General features: G+C 36.4%; 1 protein-coding gene across 1 annotated transcript in view; it reads right to left on the reverse strand.

The window, feature by feature from the left end:
- Window positions 1–963: 963 nt before the first annotated feature.
- LOC122335056 (extracellular matrix organizing protein FRAS1-like) overlaps window positions 964–27,611 on the reverse strand; it is a 63,526-nt gene continuing 36,878 nt past the window's right edge. Inside the window, 20 exon segments of the mRNA XM_043232818.1 lie at window positions 964–1,048; window positions 1,770–1,888; window positions 4,118–4,188; window positions 5,304–5,576; window positions 5,688–5,828; window positions 5,996–6,136; window positions 7,385–7,525; window positions 10,590–10,672; window positions 10,674–10,734; window positions 12,299–12,445; window positions 14,042–14,197; window positions 15,847–15,990; window positions 16,096–16,236; window positions 19,974–20,141; window positions 21,608–21,748; window positions 22,299–22,439; window positions 23,421–23,540; window positions 23,543–23,563; window positions 26,764–26,898; window positions 27,448–27,594. Coding sequence (XP_043088753.1) covers window positions 964–1,048; window positions 1,770–1,888; window positions 4,118–4,188; window positions 5,304–5,576; window positions 5,688–5,828; window positions 5,996–6,136; window positions 7,385–7,525; window positions 10,590–10,672; window positions 10,674–10,734; window positions 12,299–12,445; window positions 14,042–14,197; window positions 15,847–15,990; window positions 16,096–16,236; window positions 19,974–20,141; window positions 21,608–21,748; window positions 22,299–22,439; window positions 23,421–23,540; window positions 23,543–23,563; window positions 26,764–26,898; window positions 27,448–27,594 — 2,576 coding nt within the window.

Consider the following 27,611-nt stretch of genomic DNA (forward strand, 5'->3'; position numbering starts at 1 on the left):
GTTTCGCAGCCATGAAGGTCAAGAGCATGAATGCTGTTTTCACAAGAGTCTCACCAAATGGGGACTGCTGCATTTCATGCGTGAAAAGCACGCTGGTGTAATACTGTACTACGCCAGTGTTTACGCCAAACATTTCAGCTTCAATGAACTCGTGTTTCCATGAGCATTCTTCTGTTTTCTTGAAACATCTTGGCTGCAGTGACATTGATAAATGGCGGGGCTGCTTTATTTCTTTTTTTGCCTTTCTCTTGTTTACGAGCAATGGTGGAAGATGTGGATATTTGGTCTCAAAGCTACGTGCGTCTGAGATCATTCGCCGGTGCTGACGGCATGGATCAAAGCCCGCCTGAAGCAACGAGTGACTGCTCCGAAAGCTGGTCGGCTGACTGCTCGTAAATCATTGCCGAAATGCACATTCTATATTGGGCACAATATCGGGGACCTTGCTCCCAAAGCCAGCTTGGCGGATAATGTTGCGGTGCCATCTCGGCCAACTACTACTGCTCTCATCTTGCGTTATGAATGTGGCATGACCTTTCCGCTTCACTGACGCTTTTAATATTGGTCATAACATTATGATGCGGCAACTTTATCCCGATTCGCCTTGACCGCCTACTGCGGATCATTTAATAAAACCTTTTATTGATATGCAAACTTCAGTGTTTACGACAGCTTCCATTGAACGAAGCGCTTAGAAGATGATGAACTCTTGAGCTGCGGCAGAGTGGTGAGTAACGCTCGTGACACTACGAATATGTGGATGAAACAGCTTATGAAGGAGCAGAAACAAAGCAAAACGAAAGTCTTGACAATCTCTGTCTGAACATCAGCAGGCTAAGGCATGGCAGAAATAATCAGGAGAGAGAGATAACTCAGAAAATGAAGCAGGTATTGATGATGTATATGGTAGAAATAAGTATGAGAAATATGTTCACCTAATGTAGAAAACGCACGTAAACACGTCTATATCACAGAATCACCTCCGTGTCTCTCGTGCACAGTGCTGTCACTTGAGTGCTTAGGCCTATTTGTACCATCTGCAGGAGTACTGAAACGCAGCAAAAGGTATAAATATGATCAGTGAGCGAACACCAACAATGCACTATAAAAGTGAAAAGAAAGCTGTAATCTGTAACCAAGTGACTGACCCGCCAGCGCAAACGCTTGGTTTTTAAAACGAATATGAACTGTGAGACTCGCTGATAACGAACACATGTATCAAATAACTGCGGGAGATCCTCTCTCTGTCTCAGACAAAGCATGTAGGCACCATTGATACACAGCCTGTTCCGTAATATTAGTATTATTTGGCATTTTGTTTCAAAAATCAAATAACTGGCTTTCCTGTTAACTTTTGGTATTAAACTATTTTGAATACTAATAAGTGATGTTAAATTTTTCGCGCTGTACTGCACGAGGACACATCATGATAGTGACATAAATAACACATGAACAATATTTCGGCGACCAGCCTGCTGTCTCGTCACTAAGGTATTTCGGCGTCGGAAACGGAGTGAATGTAATTAGCCAAAAATCCTTGATAAGTCAAAATTGGAGGAGCTGATAAAAAACCACCGCTTTTAACATATTATTTTACGCCTTTATAAAGTACATGACACGTGTGTAATATGACAGGTAACAACCTGTCATTATAATTAAAAGCTGCCTGATGGTGAACTGTCGGTACTGAAATATCTTTTACCCAGTAAAACCTGTTAAATTGACCTTTATTTAATGCTGATAATAAGCTGAGATATTCTGTGGCTTGCCCGTCGTTGACCTGCAACGAAGTGCATCGCAATCTTCGCTCTGGTTCCGTCATCTTCTGTGCTGCAGCTTCTTCCACCTCCGAAGTCTTCGGTAAGTGGAATTTACTACCAAATGAAGCCTGTGAGTAATAACATCGAGCTGTGATGAAAACGTCTTGTGAACCCGTAGAATACTTTGATAGTGAAAGAATAGACTCGACTCTTAACCGCAGTATTTGATTGGCTTAATATCTGATGAGTGCTCTGTGAACAAACAAGATGCAATTCAACAAGGATTTCAGATGAAGCTGGTTTAGAAGAAGAAGGAAAGAATTCTTGAAAGAAACCGTTTAATGTTGGTATTATTAAAAAATTCTTATTCTGTATTTTCCATTTTTATTTTGAAGAAGCGCATCGAAGATGAGCAAAGCAAAAAGCCCTTATAGTAAGACGCGCTCGCTGACGTGATGTGTGAGCAGAACGCTCTTTCTAACGCACTTTTGGAAGGTGGCAGAATTTTCCAACTGCGAAGTAAATCAATTGAGTTGTACACCCTTTTGAGCTCCATTCAGCAATCAGGTCTGATGTAATGCACAGCTGATTTGGCATTGATCATTAAATCTGTTGACGTTAACATCACGAATATTTCAAGGCGGAAACGAGTTCATGTTGAAGGTATCAACATTACGGTAGCTTCCAAATATCTGTTCTCTGTATTCACAACAACTCAGAGTGAACAAATGTGTGAAAATGAAATGAAGAGCTGACACAACCAGATATAGTCCCAAATGCATGGACATGGTACAAATAATAAAAATATTTGTGAACTACAACATAATTTTATCTATCATGACAATTCTTTGTTTAACTAATTTTATAGCCAGGAAATAAATAACATAAGCTCTATGGTTAATTTATGCTGTCATGAGCATAAAAAGCATTCGTGCGCAGCCTGCACTTTTTTTGACAAAGATATTCACGTGTGTCATTCGTGAATTGCTGCTGCACAAAGACTGTGAGCATCGGCCACTGACCCACTGCACGTAAACGAAGTAAACGATTTATTTTCAGACGTCTTTTCCTCGGGGAGAAGATTAATGACCTTGCTTTTACTCTTTAACAGGAAACTGGGTGATATTCTCCTCTCTCTTTGCTTTTGAATACAAGTTGCTGTTCACTATAACTTTCATTTGGCACGGCAGGAAATGCTCTGTTCAGTTGCTGTTATCGGCTTCATGTGAAGGCTTGAATATATTTTAGGTGTTGTGCATCCATTATTTATGTCGAAAACTCGATTTCTGTGTGTATGTGTGTGTTGATCAGGCTGCAGAATCGAACAGCAGTTTTGCAAACCTCTGGAGTTTCTTATCTGTAAGTATGACTTAAATGCTGCAATGAACAATACAGAAGAAGAGTGAGGAGAATAGAATGAGGAGAGATCTTTAACTCAGGGCTAACTATAATATACTCCTCAGAGTAGATAATAACAGTCAACTCTGAAAGATGAACTATGAGTATGGCAAAGACGAGAATATGGCAAAGAAACTCAATTTTATGAGGCAAACCCATACATTTTAATGAAAGGAGAGACTAGCCAATAGTCAATAAGGTGACTTTAAAAAATGGAATGATATTATAAAGATGTCGTAGTAATGAACTTTGTCACCTACAACATGAGTAAATAACTATAATATGGCAAAAAAACATTTTGATGTAAGATGTATGTTCAAATTCATTTATTAATTTATTTTGAAGCGAACAGTGGCTTTAAATAACTATATAGAAAATATGCATATATCTTGAGCATGTAATTACAGACAGTATTGTTTCAAAGAAAGCTTGTCTTGCATTATTCTGAACCTGCTGAAGTGCGTGAAGCTACTTTTAAATAGGTCATTTAAATGAGTAAAATATGGGTACATTTATTTTATTCTCCCTAGACACTCTACTAGTTCCCGACTAAAACTAACAATGAAACTCAAATAACTTATGTGAGCGATACTTGAAATGTTATGCTGTAATGGCTGCTTTAAATACATTTTTAATAAAGGCGAACAAAGCAGAGATTAATATCGATATCACACATGCTCTCGAAATGAAATGTATCTTGAAATATTAAATATTTACGGTAAATATAAAAAACTGGAAAGGTTAATAGCCGAAAAGAACTCTAATATTTAACATGAATTTGCTCATGTTCATTAGAAATATTAAATTATTTAGAACATTAAATTTAATGTTATTCACAATATTAATAATGCGTGCAATTAACCAGTAAATGGACACTGGTCTACAATCTTCTAATATCATTTGTCTTTCTTGTATTTCTGTCTCAGTCTCAGCATTCAGATGAGTTTATGTGTGTTTACCTGCTGAAACTTCTGCACAAGCAGACTGAGCTTCAGCTGAGAATCTACTTGCCACTGCTGAACTGCCCACTCTGCAAACAAGCAACATTACACTGCTGTAAACTCAAATTCGAGGCTATAAATAACGAGTCGGTACCTGAGAGCTCATATAATCGTGAGGCTAAGCAACTAGCTAGGCTAAACATGATAAACTCAACATCACACAGTGGCATCACAGCAAATAATGTGTAATGAAAAAGCAATACTAAACAATAAATGCGATAAAGAACAACTGAATTTTCATTTCACACTGTGACAAACAAACTTATCTAACAATATACAAAAATTAGATGGCTTTTATTTGAAAAAATGATGACAAAAAACTTTGGAGAAAACAAAAAGCGAAGACCAAGTAGAAAAGACTTTGAAAACTGGCACAGAAATGATGGCGAGGAAAAAATAGTACATTTGAGAAACAAGAGATGAAACAAATAAACAAATGTGTTTGGAATAACGACAATTAAACCACGAACGAAGAAGGAAGAGCTTAATGAAGATAGGCTTTGTGAAGGAAAACAGAGAGGAAGGTCGGCAATCGCGACTGTGCCACACAATCATTACAAATGCTATGGCTTATGAGCACTGAGTGTATATGTGTGTGTGTGTGTGTGTCCTGTCAAATGCCTCACCAACTTCACCGAGGTAATTAAAGCCTAATGACTAGCGCACCCTACTCAAACTCAGTCCATCCCCAAAACACATTCTCAACACACACTCGCCTTAATATAAGGCCATTTTAATACAGCATCTGAATATCCAAAATCTGTCTGTCTTAGCAGATATGGGCCATATCTCGCAGGAAGCTACGAACAAGTCGCCACCAAAAGTGATATTTTCAGGAGATGAGAAATGAAACGTTTACCATGAACTATAAATAGTGAGTAAATAATATGAATGATTGTACACTTCCATATATCATCTTGCTCATATATACTGAAGACTATATAATTCACTCACTCTCAGACTGCATAAATGCACTGTAATGCTGTTAATGAGAGTAATACATTATCAATGCTATAGGTGATGGAGGACATATCCCTTGGTCTACTTTTGAATCATTATATTTTTAATGACTTCTGCATGTAAATAAATTTCCTGGGGAAACAACCCAGGATTAATTCCATCACTCCATGTTACACGCACTTACCAGGCTGCTCTTTGTCGTGAATGAAGCGCACAGCTCGTGTTTTGAGCTGAGTAAAGGTGAAAGTGTCGTCTCTGTCCAGTGCTCTCTCTACATCATTCTCCAGGACCACAAGATGCCCGTTACTGGGTGGCTGAAGGAGCTGGAGCAACATGCTCTCTCTCTGATTGGCTATCTGCATCCTTGATTGACAGGAGCCCGGATCCAAGGGTTTAACTCCACCAATAGGAACAAGCAGAGAGCCATTGATGTAAAGAGATGGAGCGCGACTGTTTGCTGTAGATGCAAAAAGTTGACGCCGATGTTCAAACACTCACACAGTGAACATTATTAAAAATTGTGACCACGAAGGCATTCATTTCTAACAAACATGTGAAGTTAGGTTACCATGGCAGGCTCTTGTTTTTGGGTCAGCGTAATATCCGTGACCACAGTCCAGGATGCACTGGCCACCCTTCAGGAAAGAGTTCTCAGCACAGACGCGGCAATCACCTGCACTCACACACTCCAAGCAACCAGCTGAGCATGCTGAGAAATAATAGCAGACAATCTGTCATGAGATTCAGGTAGAACACGAGAGGGAACTGCGTCACACCGTACTGAGCACCTCTAAAATTAGCAGGCTTGTAAACACACTAAAATGAGCAATCTAGGCAGTCACGATCACCCACCTAGACCAGATACACAGCACTCACCAGTGCACTGATGGGTCGAGGTATCTAAAAAGTAGCGTTTGCCGCATTCCAGCACACACTGCCCATTCAATACGGCATATGGCAGCTGGCAGCGCTGGCATCGGCCATGGGCCTGGCACTGCTCGCAGTGTTCATCACAGCCTGTTCACAGAAAGAATAAGCGAGAGAAAGTCTGAAGACATGAAATTTATTTCATATGAATTTCATATGAAATGAGATCTAAGTTTTTGTCTATCACTTTACATTATGACATTTTAAAGATATACACTTTTGTTCAAAAGTTTGGGGTTGGGAAGATTAAGGGCCAGGTTTACTAACATCTTGGCCAGCAAACTGGCATTAAAATAGTCATTTTTACTGAAGATGCACAGGGAGAATTAGCACTGAAAAGGCGCGGACAGTTTTTTTTTTCCAGACACAAAATGTCTGGGAGGGGAGTACTCAAATCAACCATGTAATGCAATTTATTAACGTTTGTGCTGAGCAAATTATTGGTATTTGCGGCATTATTAAACAGCCAAGAAAGCATATCTTAAAATATTTTGCTCTTGAAATGGCTGTAATTGTTGTTGCTAAGAGGAGGCACCTTAGAGAACAAGTGGCAAGTCACACGTATTAATTCATTGGTATGGAAGAAGAACATATTATCCATCATTTGCCAAGATGTGTTATTTTTAATTTAGCTTCAGGAAATAAAAGATGACTTGGAACCCTCAACTAGGAGAAACATACTTGCAACTCTGCATTTTTTGACCTTCGATTCTTTTCAACATATTATGGCTTGTTTATGTCTTGTGATAACGCTAATTTATGCTTATATTTCGCTGGTTGAAATGTAAATCTAGAGTCTGTTTATGTTTATTTTATAACATGGCTGACTCTAGACTTTTACATTAATAATGAAAACTATAATAATATTTCATTATTACTAATATTGCTACTATTAATATTATAATGCATTTATAGAACATTAATAATTTATACAGCATTTAAAACAGATCAAACTATAATGCATGTTAAATAACTTGAGTTTCCTCTGTTGCATTCTGCTGAAGTTTAATACTGCATGCTACAATAACTGGATAATGCTGTTTAATTAATATTCACTTAAAAATCACTTTTCCAGGAACTTCTTCAATCCAGTCCACAACCAAACATTGCTGATAGACTTGTCTTTCAGTCTCATTTGAAATCGACCCATTAAACTGCCACTAAACCTTGGGTATAGCGCAGCGACTGATGTTGGCTCTATACAGCAGACATTAGAGGGCCTGCCTTCCTCCCCAGCTGTGACAACTGACTGAGAGATTGAACTGTCAAAGTTTATTGAGTTGGAAAATTGATTGGTTGGATTCATAATGAAGGTCGTTATTTTTGTTGATGACTTACTCAGACATCTCTCAGCATCCTGGTAGAATCCCAGCGAGCATCCTGGCACACAAATGCCATCCTGCAGGACGTATCCCTCCATGCACTGCAGACAGTCACTACGCAGGGGTCCACGGCATGCGTTACAGCTCCAGTCGCATTCTGAGAGAAAGTGAGTGGGAGGGATATAGAACGAAAATATGATAAATTGGAGTGTGATTGAGGAAGAGAGCAAAATAAGAGCAAATGAAAATGGAAAAAAAATGGCCACGAGACAGTGATAAGAGTGAAAACTACGATTTGCATTTGTTCAAGAAAATAACAGCATTTTCAAGGCAATGCATGACAAAGACCTATCACTTTCAATTCATTATGTAAAACAGCATCACTGCATGCAGGAATGGGGAATTTTCTAGAAATGTTAATTAATAAATCAATATGCCGTGAGAGGCTGTGCTATAATGATTATACTGTAAGTAAAGTTCCACACAAAGTCAAGTGTTTAAATACTCCACAAATCTGTTATTATAGCTAGGGCCGGAGCGACATATCACATGCTATATTCATGTCCATCTCGTCAGTCAAACTGGTTCCTTGATTAGCTGTAAATCTCAATCACCTGTTTTCCAATGGAGCGTCAGTTAATACACAGAGTCATAGATCACTGACGAGCAAGTGAATATAGCATGCAATGTATCACCCAGCTCTAATTGTAACGCAAGTAGTGACGAATCTTTTCTTGCATATTGTGACATACAGTATGAACATCTGATTAAAATAGATTATTAAAAAAAAACACGTGTGACAGTTGCAACAGAGAGATGTATGTCATTTCACTATAACATTTTGATTAAAAGTGACTTGGTCAAAATGTAATGAGACGTATAAATAAATTTAAATAATATTAATAAGAGGCATTTAAAAATAGATATGATGAATTTCCATTAGCATTAGATAAAAAAATTCAATGAACAATAAATAGTTCCATTATGTTACATTGTTATGTATAATAAATAAACAGATTGTCTACCAAGTAGCAGTTCATTAGTCCAACTACAAGGTGTTGACATGGTAGCTGTCATGAACCGGTGGTATTAAGTTCTGTACACTCACCACATGGACTCTTGCACTACACTACTGTTGCACCTAACTCTGGTCTTAATTTCCCATACTCCATTGCAAAGATTGGTTTATTCAGTTGCTGACTCTCACCTGATTACACAGCTGTATCCAGTGAAACACACACTACTTAAGTCTTGAACTTCTTCTCACTCACTGCTGAGTATTGTTTAGCATTTATCGCTCACCTAGTGATAGCTATAGTACAGAGCCTTTCTGTGTTTCCTTTGCTTCATATTGAATTATCGCTCTCCTAGTGTTAGCTGCGATTCAAACCAGTTTTTATCTTATTCATAATCTAGCTCTGCCTGTTTTCTCGTTGTTAACTCTCTGTAAGTGTTTATTGGATTGACCCTTGTCCTGCTGCTTTGGACACTGCGCTGTCCGGATCATCGCTCTCATTATCAGATCATCGTTGATTAACCCTTGCTTGTTTTCAGACTGCTTTCTGGTTTTCCCCCCACATACCTGTTTGCCATCGTTTGACCCTGCCTGTTTTGACCACGTCTTTAAATAAAGCCTTGCACTTGGATCTGCACGTCTCACGTCTTGTCAGCCCCATTACAGTAGCACCTTAATATTTAATTAATATAGAAATTGCCAGCTCAACTAATCAGAATGGACCATTCTTCCTAATCGACCATTCTTTTTTCTAATTGTAATTGATCATAATAATTTTATAGCTGTTACTCTGTTGATTTTAGCATGGCTGGGAAACCGTATATACCAATTAAAAGCCATTTTAAGTTTTAATGTTAAATAAAATATGCTGTACTATGAAATTTATGAATATCAAAAAAAGACAGTGCACCTAAGTCTGAAACGACCTGCAAAGCCAAGCTTAAATAGTGTCTCTAGAAAACCAAGAAATATGAGGGATTTCAATACACGACTTGACTTGCAATGAGAAAGAGAGACAATGTTTCAGTTCTCATATCATCTATTTAAAGAGCACTAGCTGCCCATGTGATCACTCACAGGCAGACCTCCACTCTCTAAATCAGCTCAGCTCATTAAAAAGCCCCATCATGCTTTTTCTGTGCTCTATCTACATAACCTCATCATCTCTCCCCTCATTCACTAAAACTATTCTCCTAAAACATTTAGCTGAAAAGAAGAGTGGTTAACTTCATTTAACACCACATTTGTGACGTCTATAAAAGCAGCTCATTTGTCCAAGCCCTTTTTCACATTACCCATCCATAAAGACACAAACAATGATGCGTAGCATTATTAAACTGCTCCCTCCAAATATTGTCAAGGTAACCTTCATTCACTGTACTGCAGGAGTAAACAGCTTTACATGCCAGTAAAGCAATCATATGCCTGCTATTATTGTCTCTCTTTCTGCTTCATTTCACACACACATCCAAAAACTCAAGGGACAACAATTAATCTCAACAGTATCTCCTTTTGATCTCCTCTAAATCCCATCAAAATGAAAGTAAGGTCTCACAGTATGGGTTCTAGTTTAACATATAAATCCCAAATCACATCATATTAAGATCTGAACACACAATTATTAACAAAAAACAATCTTCTCTGCAATTACTCTTGCTAGCGTCTCCACAGTAATCTTCTATTAAAAAAAAAATATGTGACCTTAATTACTAGAATATACACATCCTATTTTCCCAGCTGTTCTGTGTGAATGTGTCTGTTATAATAGACTGGACAACATGTATCCATAGACTTGCTAACTTCGCATGTGATTGCAAAGAAAAAACAGGCATTGCTACCAGATTTTCAAGTCATTTTTAACACTACAAAATCAAGCAGAAACATGTGCCTTGTTGCTAGGAGACACGTGATAAATGAAAACAATATGTGTTCTAAGCCACAAAATATCAACCATGTTTGATCCTTCGACTGGATGAATTCCCAAAAAAAAAGAGTCCATCATACACTATGACCTCCACTATGAGATCTCTGAAGTGAATACGATGAAAGTTTAATGTTTATGAAGCAATAAAAAAGAACTTGGCTTTTTAAACACACACATCAAAGATACGGGATCAGTCATTTTAAAAAATGCATGACAATATCAGGTTTGTAGTCTAAATGAAGATTATTCCACATGTAACAGTGTAACCGGGCCGAGACTCACCTCTGCATGTGCGTGTGGTGGTGTTCAGGTAATACTGATGAGCACAGCTCTCATACTGACATTCCCAAACAGAAGCACTTTAGCTGGTCTCTACATGATGTACACACACCTGCCATCTCACAGCTCAGACACTGAGTGTCGCACACTGAAACACACACAATAATCATTTAATCAGTACTTATCAGACAGTTAGATGCACTTTAAAAAGATCCAATGCATCAGAATTTTACATCAAAACGCCCACTGCTATGATTAGTGTCCATTCCTCATATATGGATGCTGCTGAATTTAGGTTAAAAATGCTGAAATACTCAGTACAGCATCAAGCGATCTGTAATAACAGACAAAGCAATAGTGACTACACTATAGTTAACAAAGTAGGGCTGGGCAACATATTGAGCAATATATATTTATACCAGGGGTGTAGTCGGGGACATACGCAGGTATATGTCGTATGCTTACTTTCTGTCCAGCGCTGTTTGTGTATTGCAACTTCTAAGGATTAATATTTTAACATACCCACTTGTTTTGATATTTTACAATTTACTGTAATGTTAGCCTGTTAACTGCGTCCCATGCTGTTGTGTTAAATTGATTCTTTGTTATAATTAGTATAATTATAATCACTTCTTCTTATCATTCTGTTTTCCAGCTCATTATCTACTGACTGCACGTGTCCGCTCTCCACTCCGTGCCCATCAGTGTTTGGTGCGCCGTTCAGAATAATATATATACGAAGTGACATAACTGGGAAACACACAAACAAATAGTCTGTGTCACAGCTAAGCTGTTATGAACGAACGAACGTACGAAAGGTTATGAACGAACATTCATTTTTAAATTAATCTAGTGAGTCATTCAACCAAATCAATTGAATGAACGATTCAGTGATAAAATTAGTGACTTGTCGTCACTTAATGTCAATTGTAGTTTCATAATTAAAAGTATAATTTCAGTTATTTAAAATCAATCAGCCAAAAGCAATATATAATCAATAAATCAATATAATGTTCATATTTATTTCTTTTGATTGGTATCTTATACTTCCAATTTTCCTTGCAAAAGTCTCTATGTTTCATCTAAAATTAGCATTTTTATCAGGCTCCTATGCTTAGGTTCAGCTATTTTACTCTAGTTGCAATGTATAGTCGGATAAAATGCTCATATGAGAAGAAAATTTCAAACAGCACTAAATTCTTCACATATTCTATTCTATTGTGAAAAGCTTATGAATAGAACTTTACAATTTTAAATGAAAGAACTGGCTTAATTGACAAGATGCACATGAATATATTGTGCTACATATTGCCCAGCAACAAAGCATTGTCTTTTAGTCTCAGTCTTTTTTAAAATCTTGCATAGAATTGTGCCTTGTTTGTAACCAAATTCACAGTAAAATAAAGTGAACAAAGCTCTTACTGATGCAATCTATTTTTCAAGAAAAATATAGTTCATCCACTCTTTCCTAATGTTATAGGCAATCACAACGTAGCACTGCAATGCATTGTGTTGTCTTCAGAGCTATAATTATCTTTTGGTTTATATGTAAACCTGTGGCTCACGTTATTGATACCAATGCAATCAATACAAGCTGCTTTTTAGACTAACGAGAAAGTTCTGTAAATTACAGGATGTTTTTATAGTTGTCAAAAGATCAAGGGAATTTAGATTTCTCAGTTAATGACCCCTTAATGTAAAAGTGCACTTACTTTGGCACACCCTGTTTTCATCAGCGTAATATCCAGTTGGACAGCGAGGGCTGCAGAGACCTGATGGGGCCAGAACCTCAGGGGCCAAACAGGAAGTGCAGGAATGAGGACCATCCCCACCGCACTCCTCACAGGTAGAGTGACATTCTGGAGTAAACAGGAACAGGACAGTAAGAACGATGACAGGATAATTATGTCAAATGTTTCTCAACAAAAATATGATACGGTATGATAAGTAAGGCAGGCTTAATTTTTCACCTCAATATAATAGTATATGAATGCATTAAATATGCACTTTATACACACTGTAAGCTGTTGTATTTAATTGATCTAAAATATGCACACGCAGAAGGGCTCAGTTTTAGCAGATAAAGGTTATTAAAACCAAAGAAGCTTGAAAAATAGAGCATTTTGACATTTTGACATTTTAATCAGTGCGGTTGCCAAGGACAGTCACGTTTCATGACAGCATTAGACTTGAAAGGAAATCAGTTGACGTCCCAACACTTGGTACTCAGAAATTTCCATTCACATATGACTTTTAGTCTGCTGTCAACTTGACATATCACCTTCAAACAGCGCAAAGACATCTGACGAAGCTTTGCAAAAGTAAATTACATTATTATTTTTTAATTTATTAAAGCACGTAGAGGGCTATATACGCACATCGGCATATAAACACTTTTGCACACACACTCCCTTGATATCACCAGGTAATTAAAGAAGGTCATAATAGTTTATAGATCACATCAGCATCTTAAAAGATTCCGCATTAAAGCCAAGCACTACATCACACTCCCTAATAAAAACAAATGCACCATCTCATCTACACTGTCAGCAAAGGAGCCACTTTGATAGCATAGCAGGTAATTGCATCAAGGTTATGAAAACAGAGGCTCCGGCTATATTACATTGAGATGTCATGTAGAATGACAAACCAGTGTATAAAGACGATGCTGGCACTGAGATTAGACGCTGTGTGTGACTGATGACGCTCAATCTACATAATGAAACTCAATGCTGGAAATAAAGCAGCACACGTTTTTCTCACAGGAAGGCAGTTAGATGGTGGTGAAAGACGTGATGAATTGTCGTTGTGTGATGCAAATTAGGTTGCACTTGAACCTACTTTGAAAAGCTTATTGCCAGGGTTGCCATCAAAATCATTTTGTCTATAAAAATCTTTCCTTCTACAATCAGTTAATCTGAAGCAAAAAGCGACTGTAAATTTTACCTATTGCGCTGAAGGCCTGCTTTTTGGATCAATTTATAACTACATATAAATAAGCAATCTAAGAGTGAGGAAGTTCTGTAAAAACAGGACAGCGAAGCTCCATTGATCCCATTATTTATTCATGAAGATCTCAATGTCACGTCAACATCTTAATTGTTATCTGATTTCATGAATTAATCTTGCTTATGTCTGTAGCATTACATATTGGCGTTGCATTAACTGGCTATGTTTTGTACATTATAATTACAACACAAAATGAATTTTATATATATATATATATATATATATATATATATATATAAATATGAATCTAGAATAAATCATATTTTATAGGTGAAAATTGGATGATAAAATATATAACATATATTATATCATTTATATTATATATAAATAAATAATATACAACGCACTGAATCATTTGTAGGATGAGATAAAAATGATGTCTTCATGGTTGTGGAAATGCATTTTTTTTTTTTTTTTTAGTTAAATTTTTCCCCATATTAACTTACTTTTGCAAGCTCCGTGCCACCGGTAGTATTTGGGTGGGCACTGCGGTACACAGTGATCTCCCAGCAGCAGCATCCTGGGAACCTTACACCACAAACAAACAGTGCCAAAACCAGACTGCAGGTCTGCCACACACCGCTGGCATCCCTCCTCACACTCTGACAGAAAAACAAACAGACTTAGAGCACACATTATTATGCATATCCATAAGAATATCCCGAACTGAAGAGAGGAAATGGAGGAAAAAAGATCTTATCGTATTCTTATCTTCAAAATGTTCTAAAGGTGTAAAAGTAAACACTGTGTTATCTGCATATCCTCTCTCACTTCTTATCAGCTGTGAGAGCACGCTGGCTTCATCGCCATGGACACGCTGAGGGCGCTGATAATAAGAAGATGCATATCAACCAATGAAAATCCTTGTTGGCTCATTTCTCAAGCTGAGTGATAATATACGGGCATCAGTAGATTCTTTCAATTATACATATAGTTCATGCTTTATTGAGTCAACAAGATCTAAGCAAAAAATGAGGTCTGTGAAACGTTTCTGAGAAAAACAGTTACTCAAACGGTAAAAAGTGCTGCTGTAACCTTCAGCATATAATAAAAACAGGAGTGCTGATAAATTGTAAAACAGAGAATAAGGTTATTATAAATGTTCTTACATAGTAAACACAATGTATTTTTCAACATGTTGACAATAACAAATCCTTGTAATTACTGTCTGTGGATATTTCATGTTTTTCAGATGAACTGCATATATTTTGAAATCTCAAGTCTTTCACAATGATTCCACTAGCACCTTTACAACAGCAAGGACATATTTACAGGACATAAACTCATCCGACCTGAGCCATTTCAATATCAATTTTCAAGCTTTGATTTAGGACCCTTTTACTGTTACATAAATCACACAGCTGACCTTATATCAAAACATCATAATCAAAGTTTACACTAGTTTTAGAAAAGTTTGTGCATAATGTGCATAAACATGTTTTTAAGAGGAAAAGTGGCTAACACTTCTCACTATTAACTAATTGCTTATTAGCATACCTATTATATTCTGTACCCTAATCCTACCCAATACCTAATACCTAAATTTAACAACTATTAATAAACAGCTAATTAAGAGTGCATTGAGACAAATGACATGGTTAATGGTTTGTTAACATTGGGAACTGGGCTTTAAAATAAAATGTGACTGAAAAATGTTTTAGTGATCTAAGATGTGTCAATATCTTTATAACATTCACAAATTTGGGGTCATTAGGACTTTTTAAAGAATTTATTACTTTTATTTAGCAAGGATGCATTCGATTAAACAAATCCGGCAATAGAGATTTTCTTTAATGTTACAAGATTTTTATTTCAAATAAATGTTTTTACACTGTTTAAACACTCTATAATTGCAGTTTTTATTGTAAAACTGTGCTAATGCCTGCTTTGAATGACAGTCACGTTTTTCTTCTAGTGTAGATAAGTGTATAATTTCTCTGCTTACTGCTTCATATTTGTTTCCTCATTTGTTTTCTCATGTTAATGAGACACAGACTGGTACTTCAGCCACATTTACCAAGGCTCAAATAACAGGATAACACAATTGTGTAGTTTCAGAAACAAAACTGCCTCACATATTCCCCATTTACATATTCTTGGCATTGACATGCCCTTTGAACAACAAATCCTCTCCTGAAGGCATCCTCCCCTGTGCCCATTTGACACCTTAAACCCAAGCTGGTGCATTGACCTGAGATCAAAGGTGTCACTTGGAAGTATTGTAAGAACGGGAAGATTGATTTTCACTCACCAATGCAGTAGCCCACAGCATTCAGGTACTGGCCCTCAGGGCAGCTGGTTCTGCAGTAGCCGTTATGAAGACTGGCGTGGGATGGACAAGCAGAACAGTCAGCTTGAGACGAGCCCGTACACTCTTTACATGATGGATGACACGCTGAGGGAAGACAAAAGAACTACATTACATTCATAAAAGAATCTACTGAGTTGTATCCACAGGGACACAGTCTTTAGTACAGAACAGAATAGCACCCAAAAACACCTTGGCAAGTATGGTCCTGAACATGAAAACCATAGGGGCATTTATTGAGACACTGCCCTTGATGAAGGACAATGGGCCGTATACAGGAAGTACAGTTCTGGAAACTTCCAGCAGTGCAGCCTGAACATGAGATGTGACATTCTGAGAGAAAAAAGAAAAAGTGATATTAGTCACAGTGTTGTAAACAAACTCAAAACTATGTACCAGATATCCCAATATAATGTAATATAATATAATATAATATATTTTATATATAATATATTATAAGAGATACATACTTTTATACAGCAAGGATGCATTATAATATAAAAAGATGTATTTTTGAACTTTAAGATTCAAAGGAGCCAAAAAAACAACAAAAAGAACAAAAGAAGAAGACTGGAGTGCTAGCTGCTGAAATTCCAGCTCTGTCGTCGCAAGAATAAATTCTATTTTTAATTATATTACTGTTAATGCAATCAAATAAATTCAACCGTATTGAGCACAAGATTCAAAAAATAAGAAAAAAAACACACAAAAAAAAATGCAAAGTTAAAAATGTTTTTAATTTAATTTTATTTTATTTATATACAAACACAATAAATGTGTTTCAACATGGCATTGAAAAAACTACCACTACAAGACGCTGCAAATAATAATTACAACAAGTTTTAATAAAAGTTTAAAATACTGACATACATAAAACTTTTATAGGTAAGCACTCCACTAGGATTACTAGGCAAATCAGAGAGCTGATCGCATCACAGGGCTTGGGACAACGTTTTGTAGAAATGATGCTCTATCTGCCTTTAAGCTGTATACGCAGACAAAGTGCATTTGCTCTAAAAAGGCTGTCAGTCAGAGATCTGTTCCATGTGCACACAGCTGAATGAAAGCAGTGGGTTCCAATAAGAAAGCCTGTCATGGGTGTGAAGTCTGGACTCGTCTCCACTTCTCTACCAGATTAAATGTGAGGGACGTTTGGCAGACACATGCAGACAACACGCACACACAAACATACATAATAACTGGAAAATACAAACATGCAGAGGCTTTTTTTTTGGAGTAAAGCATTGTAAAGCGGCAAGCATGCCCCCACTGCGACCCAAATCATCTGCTTGTCTTTAAATTTTTTGTCTGTTCAGCCAAGTTTTATGTCAATCAGAACAGACTTATCTAGCCCTGTAATTCAGTACATTCCCTAAAGAAGAATAGTGGGTGTGCTAAATACTAACCCAGGCAATCTGTATTCTACTGAGTGAATGAGAGACAGGGCTAAGCTTTCTTTTAATGCATTTCTGAGACGCACATAAATATGCCTAAAGTCCTCACATATTGATCATTTTTCTTTTAAATGACATTTTAAGCCCACTGGGTGTGTTTTGAAATGAAGCCAGGATATTGGGAATGGTACATGAGTTTTGAAGGTTCACAATGATGGGATGAATATTTTTGATCGATTTTTAAACCCACACCACAGTTGAGAGTGAGATAGGATAAAATAGGCCTAAAAGGTATGGTTAAAATAGGCCTAAAAGGTATTTGTTTTTTTCGGGCACATAAAACCACACTAGCTAACCACACTTGTGTATAATATCATTACATTTACTTCAATTTTCCTAGTATCTAACTAACCTTTAACTAACTAGGAATCTTTATATTAACCGTTAACATATTTATAACTGATCTGTAAAGTATTTTATAATGCATGAATGATGGTTATTAGTAAAGGTTTTAATGGTTGCCCACAAAGAAGTAAATATATAGAATAATAAATAGAATCATTTAAAATGATTTAAACCGACTCTTGCTGTCAGATCACACAACAGTCACGTTCCAATCTAATTATTTTTAGTTCTCGTCACCCTGCTGGGTGAGACTAACACACAAACATATAGAGGTCTGTAGAGAGACTGACTTTAGAGGATTTACAGACTGGAATTTCCTCTGCATGATATCGGATCCATCAGCACATCCACACACACACTCATTCACACACACTCCAGACAAGTAGCCCCGAGGAAGCTCTACATTTTGTCTGAGCATGCTGGCTCAACACAAAGGTCTTCATTGAGAAGAAAGAGGCACTTGTCATTATTATAGCAGTGAGATTCATGACAGTGGACTCATTGAATGAACAGCACACTGGTTACTTTCTCACCACCTTCAGTGATGTGCTTCTATGTCAACTAAAAATTATATAATCTTTTATTGATTTGGTAACACTTTACAATTAGCTTTCATTTGTTAACGCATTCTATCAATGGTACTATCAATAAACAATCATTTAAAAGCAAGTTATTCTTATTTTATGCATATATTAAAGTGCCCCATTACGGATTTTTCACAATAACCTTTCAACACAGCTCTAAGTGAACGAAAACATCCTGCAAATTTTTTAATCTTAAAGTGGACAGTGTAGTTAATTGTCTCTCAATTGTCAGTTGTCTCCGAATCGCTGAAAAGACCTGGGAAAGCTTGATTTTCAGGTTGGTCTGAAAGAAAATGCAAATTCATTCTTTGCCACTAGGTGCCGCTTTTGGAGCATAAAAAAATCACTCAAATCAAATCAATCAAACACTGCTTTAAATGCAAATGAATGCGTTCAGAGTGGTTAACACTGCTAAAACGTTGGATGCTACATATGGTCGAGTATCTATGTGCCAAAAATCTTACTTCCAGGTTTGTTTTTGCATAGTTACACGAGATTGCAATTTCTCCAATCAACACGCTTCAATCAACACGCTTCATTCGGCTGCACTGCATGGGATTCGCACGGGAAGTAGGCATATGTTTTCAAAGAAGTGTTTTGGTTGTAAGGGAAAGATAACCTCGTTAAGCTTTCCAAGAGTTATGCAAACAGTGGATGAACTTTGTTTTTCCACTGCAGCAAAGGAGTTTCACAAGTGTGTAAGTTTACATATGTTTTATAAATGAGGCCCAGTGCAACACTGGATGTCTGTGTTTTGTTCGCAAGCGGGCGCAAATGATTGTCACTCTTTAGCTCCGCCTACACAGCGCGCCACCAGGAGATCAGCTTTTTTTTTTTAAAGAATCGTAAAGCTGTATCTTTCTTTTAGAAATATGACAAAGCTAAAGACTTTTTGGTGATATCAAGGATGCAGTACTATTCTATAGGTACTCAAGATGAGATTGGGCGAAGCTGAATGTGTTATGCCCCCTTTTTAATTAATTAAAGTTTTAATTAATTTTAATTATTAGAAAGAAATGCTAAATTTATTTGACTGTATTCTGACAAACAAAAGTTTTATAAACCATATTTGACTTATACTGGAGCCAGACTTCTTTCCCTGTGAAGTTCACAGCATGTGGGAACATCATAAATACAGAACTGATTCACTGTGTAAAATTCAGACACCATTCAACGTGACTGTAAAAGCAACTGTAAATTTTATTCAGTGCTGTGGGGGTGAGGTGTTGGTGGTACTACAGAAAGCCCGCAGTCCTTAAGGAATAAACTAAAAGCAGATGTTGACATACTGTTTTTACGTAATTAATCTTTGTGTTTGTGTATGACGGCTCACACCCGCCTTTTTTATTTCGAAAAAAAAATGTCATTCCAAATCCTTTTTGCCAGAATTTGGTCAGGATTTAAATTTTTCATGAACAGCTTACTCCACAGGGTGTTTAACATCCTGTACAGCAGCCCTGATGTATCTGGAGTGAACTGCAGATCTTCAGTCATCAAGGATTAAGACATTGAGAATAACTAGTGCAAACAACCTGCAGTGCGTCATTCAACACGACGCCATGCACATTTTTTTCCCAGCATTTATCTTGCCATCACTTCACAATCAGGGAGCTACTGAGAAATGAAATGGTAGCGTATGTGCCTTCATCTTTAGAGAAAAGTGTAAGAATGTGTCTCGTTTGCTCACCTCTGCAGGTCCGATCTGTGTCAAGGTAATGCTGTGGCCTGCAGGCAGACATACAGGACCCGTGAGAGGCATGTCCATTTTGAGGCTGCAGAACTTCTTCCTGTTTGACACACTGCATGCAGTCTGAGGAGTCTGGACCCACACAGACCCTACAGGATGAATGACACCCTGAAAAGAGAAGATAACAGGCTGAAAAGAGTCGAAAAAATTAAATATACACATGAATGCACAGATTTGTATTTCTATTTAACTGGCCATTATGATACATAAAATTGTTTTGCACCAAACTTAAATCTTATTATACAGTGTATATAGTTCAACCCCCAAAGCCATAAATCTAATCTTCACACAAACCTTTTGACATTATTTAAATTTTCTTTAAGGCATTTAAGTAGACTACCATTCAAAAGTTTGATTTCTTTCTTTTTAATATTTTGTGAATGAAATAGTGCTGTCAAATGATTGATTGCGTTTAATCACATCCAAAATAGAGAGTTTTTGTTTACATAACATGTGTGTACTGTGCATATTTATTATTTATGTAAGGACACATATACAACATATATTTTGCTATATTTATATTATAATTTCTATTTCATATAAATATATATATTTTTATATATATATATATTGAAAATATAATCATTATATTCAATAATATACATTCATGTATGTGTGTGTATTATATACACAATACATACACACAGTACACACTTTATGTTATGTAATACATATTATGTAAACAATGTTTTTGGGGGGTGCGAATCGTCATTTGACAGCACTACAAAAATATTATTTAAAATATATGTTTTTTTGTGTGATGATAAAGCTGAAATTTCAGCAGCCATGGCTTCAGTCTTCAGTGTCACATGATCCTTCAAAAGTAATTCTAATATGCCTGTTTTTTTAATATCACGGTATTGTGAAATACAGCGTTTCTTCTTCAATTCTTTGATAAAGTTTGAAGCAAAGCCTTTGTTTGAAATTGGTACCTTTTGCAACATTATACACGACTGCATATTTTACCTCAATGTAATGCATTCTTTATGCATAAAAGTATAATTCTTTAAACCTTTGAAGGGTAGTGTATATTTTTCATATTTTTCTCTTTACAGCCATATTTTATATCACCACACTTCCAGTCTATAACACACACACTTCTGTGAACAAATGGTCTGAATCTCTACACTGAGTCACAGTAGGTTATTTGTATTCAGGACACACACACACGCAGCACACACACACACACACTCACCCGCAATGCAGTACTGATTGACATACCAGGGCAAGGGACAACTACACTTAAACGACTACAGGTAACAAAAAGCCTCACTTTCCTCAATACCTAACAATGCAACATCTATCTATCTATTGATCTATAGATCTATCTTCAACTACAAGCAACTTGTTCCTCTATTTAGTTTTGGGTCTCTTTAAAATTCTGACCAAATTTAAATCCATTTTTAATGATGCATTGCATCATTTAGCAAGTGGTCGAATCAAACCTTTGCTAAGTATTACCCAAGAACTCTTTAGGACAGCTCATCTTTGATCCATCCTCTTTTATCATGACCTAGTTTTCACCACATAATTGCGTAACAGTGGGAGGAAGAGTTTTAGAAATGCAGTCATACTGTGGCAGTGTCCCCCTCTGGAGAACAGTCCCTCTCCGCAGGACTCCACACACTGGCCTTGGTTCAGGATGAGAGACTTTGAGCAGGAGGTGCAGTGAGACACAGCTGGCCCTGAGCAAGACACACATGAACTGTGGCAGGCTGGAAGAACAACAGAAGCATAGTTTAGGAGGTGGATTCAGTAGAAATCCCGTGAAATGAGAGCAAAATAACCAACCCGGACCTCTTGTAATCTATAACCTTTCAGGGTCAATTTCATCAAAAAACTTTTTCACATCTCAAGTTTTAACACTGTGGTCATTTTGCAAATTTCGACTTATTGCTAACATAGTGCACGGACGTTTTACGAGCTGGTTAAGAAGAAAAAGTGTTTGCCAAAAGAATTAATGTAAATTAACTGTACACCCCAGGATCAGGTTTGATATATCAATTTAAAATCATACATCAAACCCATACATGGCAATTTTCTATCCCATGTGTTTTTGCTGAGAAAACGTAGGTAAGACATTTCAAGGGACTGACTCCAAATGACAGGGAAACTTTCCAAAGAATCATCTCTGGCAGAGAAAATGCGTTTCAAAATTATAGTTTTTTTTTTCCGCTACAAAAGAGATTTATGAGTTTGTGGTTGCCAGTAAACCTACACAGAGGTGTACAGAAAATCATAAAAGAGTAAAAGAAAAGTTTTCACCTTGGCAACGGCCATGGTCATCCTGGTAATATTGTGGTGGACATTGTGTTACACATTTCCCCTGATGCAGTGCACGTTCAGGGGGGCAGCTCATGCAGCTGGGGTTGTTGTGATGACAGATTGCACAGGAAGGGTCACAAACTACAACAGGATATAAAAATATGTTATAATGTATTGCATGAATACATATAGTATAAAAAAGACAACTGACATTTGGATTAAAGAATTAGTACAACCTAATGACTAAAATATCACAATGAGAAACAATCGCATTCAAAAATGAACAAATTCATGCAGAAAAGCCTCAGCCTCAAAGTCAGCACGCCAATGCAAGATTTAAAGTGCTCAAACTGCAAGCTATTTTTACCCAAAGTCAGAAACCTAAAAAAACTCCCAACAATACAGTTCTCTCATATTTAAAAAAAAACCTGGACCCTTTCACTGTAAAACACACATTTAGAGTGTCATTCTGCATTTGCTATAAGGTTGTCAAGGTGAAACTTAAATGTATTCGAGGTGACATTTCAGAAGCAGGCTTTTGCCACTACTTGGCAAGATATTATCATCAGCAGTGATAAGACAAGGAATATTAAATGCCATGAAAAGCTGACTAGAAAATGCAGCATCCATTCAATACAAAATCGAAATAATTCCTATTTATATTGAAATAATAATAATAAAATAATAATGAGTGCACTGTAAGGCTGGAATAGATTACACAAAAATAAACAAATAAACTTGGCAACTTGACTGTACAACCTTACGCTATAGGATATTCACAATGTTGTGAACACACGCAGAAACACATGTTATATTTATAGTTATATATGTGTTATATATTGTTTTTATTTATAAAAACAAAAACAATATGTGCTCCATGCTTGATATCCTCCAACTGGATGGAGTCATAATATGAAGACAAAATCATTCACTAGGCAATTTTCTGAAAAAATGTAGTGTATACCAGATGCTTTAAAAAAAACTTGTTTAAAAATGTTTAATTTTAAAATAATAATGTTTTAAATATTTTACTCAAACATTGCTTTGAACAAACCTTAAATGTTTAATTAAAATGTTTTAATGAAAACAAACCACACAGAGTGTGAATTCTGCCCATCATACCATAACAGCTGCCTTGATCAGCATAAAAGCTTGGACCACAATCCGAAACACAGAATCCATCCTTCAGTAAGTGGGAGGGGTCTGAGCATGTCAAACAATCCTGAGGCCCCGCCCCGACAAGACAGAACAGGAGTCATGGCAACCTAAAGAGGAAGAAGTCAATAAAATGTTAAAAATCCAACTAAACAAGAGAAACAAACAGCACAAGTCAGATATACAAGGTTAGTTTATGTTCTAGTGTTGCTGTGATTTTACTGAGACTGAGAAAAAGCAAACCAGTAAGACAAGAACAAAAGATGACCTTTCTGAGGGAGCTTGTAAAAAGCACAAAGAAGCCAGAGGAACATACTCACATATATAAAAATTAGAAGGACACAACACAAATAACAAAAACGCATCGTTACTAAAATTACCTTCTTTTATAATCATATGATGGTATGAATATATTCAAAGGCCTGTTGATTTCTAGAGGCAAAACACCAAAAACAATCCTTACTAATAAATTTATATCTAGACCAAATTTATATCATTTTTTTTCCCTTTGCTGATTGTGTATTTCCAATATTTGTAAAACCTTGATTGGTTTTTGGGTAAATATTGAAGGAGGGTTTTTCCATAAGGTGCAAGTTCAAGATATTTGCTTAAGTAAATAAGTGACCTAAATTTGAATAGTCAGGCGCTAACTCAATTTCCCTTTTGCAAATTTACTAAATTGCTCCATTTAAAGGTTTAGAATCTCATCAGTACACCATCTCTTCTTCAGACAGAAAAGAAAGAGAAAGAGAAAGAGAAAGAGAAAGAGAAAGAGAAAGAGAAAGAGAAAGAGAAAGAGAAAGATGAGCACTCACAATCACTGTCTGTTCCATTCTGTTTATGAGGCTGAATGTTACAAACACTAGAATGTATGTATGTATATATATATATATATATATATATATATATATATGAATGTATAAACATAAATATTTTCCAAAAGATATGCTATACGTGTGCGTATTTATATACATTAATATACACAATACACATACATATAATGTAAACAAAAGCTTTTATTATTATTTTATTATTAATCATTTGATAGCACTATTTATTTTAAATGTAATAAATTATGCCATGTATCATAATACATATCATAATTTTTTTTTTTTTTTACTAATGAATAATCAATGATCACAAATAGTTACAAACGCCTCGGAATCTGTGAAAACAGTTCCTAATTATGTTGTGCAGCAATAAGGTCACAAGACACCTTCTCTTATTCTTTTGGGAGTCTAGTGCTCAGGATTAAACTACAAATCTGGGCTCAGCGCCCAGTGTGAAACATTCACGGTTCTACATGGCACCTCTCCACAGACTCACACACACTGGCACCAAACTGGCCCAGAACCTGAGAAGCTGGAACAGGACCAAATATTTTGACAGCCAACAACAAAGTGTGAACAAGAGAAGTAGGTAACCATGTTTAGTGGATTTGGAAAAGCCTGGCACGCTAGAAAAATTAATGACAGAACACTTGGCTATGTCTGTCAGTATAACTCTTTAAGGTTTTACACGACTTTTGATACGCTGCAGATGTGAAAGGATATACAGCATTTTAAGATATCAAGTTGTGGCATGTAAGAAGTGTTCAGTAAGGCCTGTTAGCAGATTCTTTCACAATAGCAAACCTCATATGTTATATAAGCTAAAAAAACTCTCTTACCACATCATTTAAAATGTAAAATGGAAAGCAAGGCATAGACAAAGAGACAGGAAAGAGAACAGAAGATGAAGCGCTTCCTCTAATACTCCCTCGTATTTTAGCTTAACTAATTAACTTCTTGAACATTTGCATTTGCACTCAAAGAGTGAAACAAGAGAATGAATCGTTATCGCAGCCACAATAAAAATCTTCCACATTCAATTGCTTAGTAAGACTCATTCTCGCTAAATCCACTATAATGGGCTCAACCTAAGCTGGATATTTCTGCTCCATCTTGTCACTTGTAGAACAATGTGGTCCAATCTGTGGGAGAGGTTTATTAAAGTGTGAAATTGAACGAGAGTGGGGACTGGGGTAATTGCTGTACAGTCTAGTGGTCCCAGTCACAGACCAGTTAGCGGGTCACTAATGCATGATTCCCTCCAGATTGGATTGCTATAGGCAGGTAGCTTGTCAAGACCAGGTACCCACGTCTTGAGGTTGATTCTTATGCATGGAGTGCATGCACTGCAGGTGCTGTAATGCTCCATCTGGTTTTAATAACAAAGCAGAGATTGACCTTTTAGAGCTAACAAAATGTACAATAGGAATTCCACATCTAAATATATAAAATGGGCCCTTTTGCTTATTATATAGCAATGAACAATAAATTAATATATGTGACCCAGGACCGAAAAAAAACAGTCACAAGTAACACAGCTATATTTGTATCAATAGGCAACAATTTATTGCATGGGTCACAGTGATTGATTTTTCTTTTATGCCAAAAATCATTAGGATATTAAGTAAAGATCATGTTCCACGATGATAATTTGTATTATTCCTACTGTAAATATGTCAACGTTTATGATTAGTAATATGCACTGGTAATGACTTCAACTGGATAATTAAAGACAATCTTCTCAATATTTAGATTTTTTGCATCTTCAGATTCCATATATCTGAAGATATATATATATATATATATATATATATATATATATATATATATATATATATATATATATATATATATATTTCAGTGTTTAAAATGTTGGTTACTCCTTGATGGCAAAGCTGCATTTTCAGCATGATTAAAGTTAAAGAATGTTGAATAAAGCAAACTTGAATCATTGTCAATCAACAGCAACTTATTTGAAATAGAACATTATTCTAATGTCTTTACTTTGATTTTGATCCACTGAATGCATTCTTGCTGTATAGAAAAAGGCATCAAATCATAGCAATCCCAAACTTTAGAAAGGTAGTGAATATATACATATATTATAAAAATAAAAAAAAAAAGTAAAAAAAAGAAAATCAATAGTATTGCATTTATTTAATATAGATGCTTATGTTAAATATGAATACAAAATTATATTTAAAATCTATATAAATTCAAATATATGCATATACTGAATTTATGTATATATAAATATATGATTTTCGCCAGCATTTCTATGATAGCTCCACAAACACATCAATACCATGTTGTTACAGTATTACCTCCAACTTCCCTCATGGGCTACCTGCTGAGATGTAATATATGCACTTTCTTTTAAAGCTGGTAAGAAGGCAACATAAAAGTACCGGAGAAGTAAACACTATCACAGAAAGACAAGATAATAAAAGTGAATGAGATGTAAACTGCAGGTGACTTACTGAGGCAGCGTGTGTGGTCCTGGAACAGACCTCTCTCACAGGTGGTCACACACTGCCTGCCGCTGAGGAGAAAGGACCCACCACATGCTGTGCATTCAAAGTCATTCTCACAGGTGGCACATGATGGCTGGCAGCCTGGCAGAAAGAGAAAGAGAAGGGCGATACACTTCATGGCTGCAATAGCAAAACACTATGCAAAATTTGGGCCCAAAGCACTGACACATTAGTAAATTCTGTGTGAGAAAGTTAATGCAGCAGCTTTCAAAGTGACTGTAAGAATTTTGTCAAAAGATGCTATAGCCTCCTAAAGTGGGGGAAATTCCATTGTAGGATCCGGTCGGTGTTTTGACTTGTTGAAATGACTGTGACAAACATGACTCATGTACATGTACATGCACATCCACACACACACACACGCACACACACACACACCAACAAAGCTATAGGATTAACTATTTATGGAAGTCACCCAAAGCAGAGGGCGTTTTGAGGATTTAAAATACCATAGGGTAAAAATATGTTTAGGCCAGACGTGTGTGAATGTTGGTGGGAAAATAAAAAGAGGAGGAGGATAAAGTAAAAAAGAAAGTGAGATGAAGAGGCGAACAGCGATTCGTGCAAAAACAAAAAACAGCGTGGGCTGTAAAAGTAAACCACAATAAATAAAAAAAAGTATGTTTATACCTGCGCAAACTTTGCCCTGAGTGAAAAATCCTTCAGGACATGACTGCAGACAGTGTCCATTCATCAACAGGGCAGAAGGGTCATGACAGCTGTCACAGTGATCTGGTGTACCAGAGCATGTCAAACAGTCCCTGTGACACTGCACTGCTGCAGACACACACAAA

The sequence above is a fragment of the Puntigrus tetrazona genome, unplaced genomic scaffold, assembly GCF_018831695.1.
Source record: "Puntigrus tetrazona isolate hp1 unplaced genomic scaffold, ASM1883169v1 S000000696, whole genome shotgun sequence".
NCBI lineage: Eukaryota > Metazoa > Chordata > Actinopteri > Cypriniformes > Cyprinidae > Puntigrus > Puntigrus tetrazona.